General features: G+C 39.2%; 1 protein-coding gene and 1 long non-coding RNA gene across 3 annotated transcripts in view; one reads left to right on the top strand and one right to left on the bottom strand.

The window, feature by feature from the left end:
- vclb (vinculin b) overlaps positions 1 to 7,500 on the top strand; it is a 44,142-nt gene that overhangs the window by 14,267 nt on the left and 22,375 nt on the right. The window contains exons 3-6 of the mRNA XM_082152404.1: positions 2,961 to 3,111; positions 3,208 to 3,316; positions 5,064 to 5,186; positions 6,061 to 6,221. Of these exons, the coding sequence (XP_082008530.1) occupies positions 2,961 to 3,111; positions 3,208 to 3,316; positions 5,064 to 5,186; positions 6,061 to 6,221 (544 nt within the window). The remainder of the gene's footprint in view (positions 1 to 2,960; positions 3,112 to 3,207; positions 3,317 to 5,063; positions 5,187 to 6,060; positions 6,222 to 7,500) is intronic.
- LOC309485573 lies at positions 282 to 2,942 on the bottom strand. Of its 2 annotated transcripts, none has more exons than XR_014201222.1 (2): positions 1,342 to 2,942; positions 282 to 1,256 (listed from the first exon to the last, which is right to left on the bottom strand). It is a non-coding gene; the product is annotated as an uncharacterized lncRNA (long non-coding RNA). The 2 variants fall into 2 exon arrangements; XR_014201223.1 differs by having other exon boundaries at positions 1,334 to 2,942.

The following is a 7,500-nucleotide window of genomic DNA, read 5'->3' on the forward strand; positions in this document are numbered from 1 at the left end:
CGACCTTTACACTTCTTCTGTGTTTTTAAATGTTTAAAAGTTCCTGTAACTCAAAGAGTAAAGCAACACAAGAGCATGCTTTCGAGTCGCTTTGGATAAAAGCATCTGCCAAATGCATGAATGTGAATGTCATTTGATGCTGTTCTAAAACACGTTCTTCCAGCTAACTCTATTGTGTGCGTGTGTGCGTGTGCGAGTGCGCGAGTGTGTGTGTGTGTGTGTGGGAGTGTGTGCGTGTGTTTGTGTGTGCGTGTGTGTGCGTGTGTGTGTGTGTGGGAGTGTGTGCGTGTGTTTGTGTGTGTGCGTGTGTGTGTGTGTGTGTGGGAGTGTGTGCGTGTGTTTGTGTGTGCGCGCGTGTGTGTGTGTGTGTGTGTGTTGCAGAAGGAAGTGCTCTCTTGCAGGTGTGTTGACTAATAAATCAGGTGTGGACATGCTGGAGCAGCTGCACTCATGAGCAAACACAGCTACACCTCCTGAGAGGATCACTAGAGCTCTCACACGTGTTAATGCCTCAGAACACACACACAAAACCTACAGTTATGGAAAATGGATCATATTATATATCATCAAAATAAAAGTGTTATTTAGCATGTCTCTCAGTCTCTCGGTTGTTCACACTGAAACCTCAAAGCAACCAGAAGTTTATTTTAAATGAGAGTTGGTGATGTCAGTGACATGCAACAAAGTATCAGTCTGATGATTCATATCTGCGCTCTCATTGGTTGTTCCTGCAGCACATCACTGCTCATTTGCATAAAGAGAGATTTTGCTCAATTTAAAGGCGTCATTTACCCAAAAATGGCTTGAAGCATTTCGTTCTAAACCTGTATGACACAAAATGATACATTCACTCTTTTGCAGTTATAAAATGGGGACTGGAGATTTCACGGTTCAAAAAGGACTAAAAGCACAATAAAAATATCATAACAGTAGTTCAAGTCTTCAGAAATCATACAGTAATACTGATAACCTTCCTCTGGGATGTTTAAGTGCTGCGAACAGATCGAGTCAGCTGAACTGAATCAGTTCGAGTCATTAACAGATCACTCAGAGATAATGTGAAATGAATGAATGATTCAATTAAATGATTCGTCTAAAAAAATGTATCGCTATTTTTCGCAATATCTCACAGTCTGTGTCGCTCACGTCCTTTCAAATCGCCGACTCTCATTAAAAATGAACGACTTTTGGTTCGATTTATCACTGCAAATCACTGTCAGTGTGTGAACGTCCCTTAGGAACGCAGTACAGAAAATCTCCAGTGATTCAAGACACACACACACACACACACACACACACACACACACACACACACACACACACACACACACACACACACACACACACACACACACACACACACACATATCTGTGCCTTCAGTCCACTCACAGTGTTGTTTAGGGAATAACTAAATAAAATAAAACGGGAAATAGCTGCAAATCTTCTAAAACGCAGCCAGACTGAACACAGAGCAGAAGCCAGTGTTAAACCCTGATCCAGAGATCATCTCTAAACCAGTGGCGCTGCTTCACTGAGGTCTCTCTGGTCACGTGTTCATCTCAAAGCCCACAGAGATGCTGTTATTGTGGGAGTTTGTCAGATGTTTACTCAGACGTTGAGTCATTCTTGTTGCAATCAGACATGATTTATTTACAATAATGATACGTTACACAAGTCCAAAAGGCTTTAGCCTTGAACACAGATGCAGAGAGACGCTCCTGTGCAGCGGCATTGATCCTGAAACCCCTGTGAGTCACACACACATTCATTCTGCTGTGCTCAGGGATTACTGGAAACACTGACACACACATAATGAACGACCTACTGTATGTTTCCCCTCTAAATATAGTTTCTGTTCGTCTGTGTGTGTGTGTGTGTGTGTGTGTGTGTGTGTGTGGTCTGATGCATTAGTGCTGATTAACATTCACATGCATTACTGTAGCCTTCACATCTCCCTCTCTCTCTCTCACACACACACACACACACACACACACACACACACACACACACACACACACACACACACACACGACCTTGCTGTCCTGTAACACACACAGCTGCAGTCTGTCACGGAGAAATATGACACCAGTCTCAATCCTGCAACTACAACAAAACCCTCCTGATGACAGTCAGTCACAGATGAATTGTGAGTGTGTGTGTGCATGTGAGTGTGTGTGTGTGTGAGCGAGAGTGCGTGTGTGCGAGAGTGTGTAGGAGAGTCTTGTTGGAAATAAGAAGTCACTTCTGTGTGATTTAGGGCTGCTGAACTTTGAATGGAAACATCCACATTAGAGCTGCACAATATATCGAAATTATTGAAATATCGCAATATGTATATATCGCGATATGAATATCGCAACGGCTTGCAATAACTGCGGTCATGATCAAAAGACAAAGAGAAAATCACTCGCTGCTCTCGGCTGAATAACTTTTGTAGCTTTAATAAGAATCAATATATGTAATTCATACGGTGAAAACTTGGCAGTGTTTTATTTTTACATTTGATTATTCAGTTTCTGTTGTTTAATAACCCTAATGTAGGATAACCTGAACCCCTAAACCCCACTGATGTTAAAATAACACTTCTTTTATTAAATATTAACTTATATTTTTATTAAATATTAAAATATGCTACAGTAAAACACTGATGTTCACTGTCAGAAGTTTAGGGATGTTTTCTCGTCACAAAAACAATGTGAAACACATATAATTTGAAATATATCTTAAAGATAATTTAAGTTTATTTTACACACTTTAAGCATTATCGTATCGCACATTGAATACCCTAATCCACATAGATAACTGTTATTGTTGAGATGTGTGTTTATATCTTCACTACATCACCAGATGAATGTATAACCCTGAGAATCTTACAGTAACTAACACTCTCTCTCTCTGTGTGTGTGTGTGTGTGTGTGTGTGTGTGTGTGTGTGTGTGTGTGTGTGTTGTTCTCTGTAGGGTTGAGACCGCGTGCACTAAACTGGTTCAGGCCGCTCAGATGTTGAAGGCCGATCCGTATTCTGTCCAAGCCCGGGATTATCTGATCGACGGTTCCCGCGGGATCCTCTCCGGAACCTCGGATCTGCTCCTGACCTTCGATGAGGCCGAGGCATGAGGCCTTCGAAACCTTCCACGGGTTAATTCCTCTGGGTTTGAGATGATGCATCGATACTGACAGAATCTCTGCTCTCTTTCCTGACCTCAGGTCCGTAAAATCATCCGAGTGTGTAAAGGGATTCTGGAGTATCTGACGGTCGCTGAGGTCGTGGAGTCGATGGAAGATCTGATCACGTACACCAAGAACCTGGGACCAGGTCAGGACAAGAGCAAGCATTTTAACATTAAAAACCACGTGTTTTATGTAAAGCATGATTTTAGACCAATGAGATTTCACTGTGGGCGGAGCTACCCAGCGTGATGTAATAAAAGGATGGATGTGGTTCAGGGACACGTTTCACTTATCCGTGGTTCTCAGAAGCGAATGCCGTCATAGTTGAGTGAACTTGTATAGTGCTGAACGGAAGCTCCAATAGCAAAAGAAGAAATCCATGATAGTGTGTTTATGACTGGACAAAAGAGAAAAATATTGACAGATTAATCTCATTGGTCAGAAGATGTTGAATTTGGCGTCACTCCCTCATCCGTTGCATTAGAAACTCTTTTCTGTAATTTAATGGTAACAGATCTTTTTTTATTTATTTTTTTTTTTTTTTACTTGTATACTTTATTAGTCCCATCGCTGGGAAATTTGTCTTGGACAACGTGCAAAAGTCCGTACATACTCTGCACGTTGTCCAAGACAGATTTCCCAGCGATGGGACTAATAAAGTATAAAAGTAAAAAAAAATAAAATAAAAGATTTGTTACCATTAAAAGTATAGTCTTATAAATTAACATTAATTTTAATGAGAATATTAAACACTTTACTTGCTTCAAGAAGTTAATAACTGTGGAAATGCATCATCAGCATCTGTGAACGGGTCCTTCAGGACAGAAACACAGGCTGGTTGAGATGATTTATCATGCAATGCTTCGTCATGTTGCACCTGTTTTTCTGTAATTGTGTTCATAGTCCATTTGCTCATATTCTGTTATTTGGTTTCTGATGTGTCTTGTTCACATTTATTGTTTGACTCTATAAAGTGATCTAGAGTGATGCATGTAAATAAAACAAGTTGTTGTCGGCTAGCATGCAAGTGTTTTCCGACTGGATTTCGCTTGCAAAATTAACTACAGTAAATGTGACCGTTCTCTAAAGCCCTGTTCGGACAGGATTAACTTTACCAGGGTAGATGGAGTAATGTAATGTTACCACAGGACGTCTGTAAGAACGGGATAAGAGATCTCAGTAAAACTAGCAGAAGTGGGAGAGTAACTCGATTTACGCATCGCCGTCACTCCTGTCGTCATGTGTGTGTTACGCTGCTTCCTGATATCACGTGTGCAAACACATATAACCTATATTTATATATATAAAACAGTTATGTCCGGTCGGACGATGTATTAATGAACTTCAGATTGGATTGTGTTGGTAATAGGCACTTGTCTAACGCTAAAAGATGTTTCGTGCCTCTAACAAGTGCTGTCGATCTTCTCTCTGATCTGATGGTGTGTGTGAAACACTTGAGTTTTACCACAGACTCGTTCCAGCGACTAGAACACAACTGATGCTTCTTCAAGCATTTGAAAAACTGCGGAAAACTACTTTTAAACTGGAAATATGGAATATTTACGTACATATTTACAGCGGGTGTATTCGCACGGGATCAGTGTCACCTGAGGGAATTTTCCCGGACCTTTTTACTGAAGGTAGAAGTCTCCGTAATCTTTACTGACATTGTCTGTCATGATCACTGAGACGCACATTCAGACGGGACTAAAATCACTGAGAAGCTCTGGTGATTATTACTCTACCCCGACTCTCCATGTTACACTAGTCTAGTCTGAATAGGGCTTAAGACTTTAAAACACTGCATGACCTTTGCTCAGATTTGCAAAAACTAGCTAATCAGTCTCAGTTTATCAGATGAAAGCGTCACACTGTATGTTTTTCATCCACAGGCATGACGAAGATGGCCAAGATGATCGACGAGCGACAGCAGGAGTTAACTCACCAGGAGCACAGAGTCATGCTGGTCAACTCCATGAACACCGTGAAGGAGCTTCTCCCCGTTCTCATCTCAGGTCTGACCTTTGACCTCCTCTAATACCTCACACTTCAGCAATCACTGTCAGTTTCAAATGCTCATATTAGTGTGACGCTTTCCAGCGTTCGTGATGTTAGTCCAACGCTTCTCATGCACAATATACACTACTGTTCAAAAGTTTGGAGTACGTTGGTGCATTGAATGTGTTGAAAACAACCAATCAGTCATATTTTGCATTGTCCTGCTATTGTTTTCTTGCAAATGTTTATTTATGAGATTGTTGCATTATAGCCGTATACTTCCCAGTGTTTTGCATATATATAAATATACTTCCAGTAAGATTTTTTTGAAAGAAATGAATACATTTAATACATTTCTTACCTTAAAATACCTTAATATTAATATAAATGATTACATTAAAAAGTCCAAAAGTGGCAGTAAAGGCATTCATAATGTTACAAAAGATTTCTATTTTCAAATAAATTCTGTACTTTTGAACTTTCTATTCATCAAAGAATCCAGAAAAACACAAAAATCTGAAGCATCACAATTGTTTTCAACATTGATAATAATCATAAATGTTTCTTGAGCATCAAATCATCATATTATACTGATTTCTGAAGGATCATGTGACACTGAAGACTGCAGTAATGATGCTGAAAATGCAGCTTTGATCACAGGAATAAATTACACTTTACTATATATTCACATAGAAAACAGATATTTTAAATTGTAATAATATTTCACAATTTTACTGTATTTTTGATCAAATAAATGCAGCCCTGGTGAGCAGAAGAGATCAAATAATCTAAACCGACCCCAAACTGTTGAACAGTGTTGTATCAGTAAATCAAACATGTGGTTTATTGCTCACATGAATCTCACACTGTCTCTGATGGCGTCTCACACAGGCATTAAGATCTTCGTGACGACCAGGACGTCTCAGGGAAAGGGTGTGGAGGAGGCTCTGAAGAACAGGAACTTCACCGTGGAGAAGATGAGCACCGAGATCAACGAGATCATCCGCGTGCTGCAGCTCACGTCCTGGGACGAGGACGCCTGGGCCAATAAGGTGTGTGAGAGGGCGAAGGTCACCGTGACGTCACGTGCACGGATAGATCTCTGGCTTCATGCACTCGCCTCACACACACGCACAGGTTTACTGTCTGCTCACACGCATGCACGGATCTTATTTATTATATATGTTACACTTCACACACAGGCATGCACGTGTCGTTCTAAACGTGAGAGATTTGACATAACGCAGAACCGAAGGGTTTTAAATTAGTGTGTGATATGTGTGCAAATACAGTTGTGTGTGTTGCATTATGTACATGCCTTTGTGTGTGTTTTTGAGCTGGATTTCTGAAGATTCTGGCTGGAATGGGCATGTGCGAACAATAGCAAGTGTACAGACGTGAACCGGACTAGAAGTATTACAGACGTCCATCCACATCACGTTTGGACTGAAAATAAGTGTGTTGCCTCAAACACGCATCTAAAGTGTTTCTGCTCGCATGTTCCTGAGGGAGGATGAGGGATGATGAGGGATGATGAGGGATGATGTTTAACAGTGTTTGGATTGAACATGGAAACCTGGTTCTCAGAGCGGCTGACACTGAATCTGGCTGATGCATGACAATATCAGCATATCACACTTTAAGAAGCTTCTCAGATCTGTGTGAATCAATCTCGCCGAAACAGTCAAACTCAAAAATCCAAACAAATCATATTTCATAAGTCTCTTTTAGGACTATCAAGATTTAATGCTTTTTTTTGACAATTATTGTTATGACAATTAAGCATATTTTCCTGAAAAATTCATTACCACAATTTTGAGTTTTTTTGTAATTATAATATATAATCATGGTAACAATTTACAATACGCTCTCATTTGTTAACATTAGTCAATGCATTAGATAACTATGAACAAAATATTTTATTTACAGCATTTATTAATCTTTGTTAATGTTACGTAATAAAAATACAGTTGTTCATTATTTGCTCATGTTAGTTCGCAGTGCTTTAACTAATGTTAACAGATGCAACTTTTGATTTAATAAATGTTAAGTTATTAAATGCTGTTATGTTAAAATGTATTAGTAAATGAAATTAACGTGCTGTGGACGTATTAAACATTGATAGTTCATGTTATCTAATGTGAATATATCTAACCTTATTGTAAAGTGTATTATTTATATAAGAATATATAATACATTTAATGTGATTCGCATTATACAACATTTAGAGGAAATATGTTAAATTTTCATGAAAAAAAATTCAATGCTAAAAAAAATATATGAACAGTCCTAATATAGGCTTCCAAATAAACTATAATTTTGTGGATGATA

Source organism: Leuciscus leuciscus (assembly GCF_965113295.1).
Source record: "Leuciscus leuciscus genome assembly, chromosome: 21".
Lineage (NCBI taxonomy): Eukaryota > Metazoa > Chordata > Actinopteri > Cypriniformes > Leuciscidae > Leuciscus > Leuciscus leuciscus.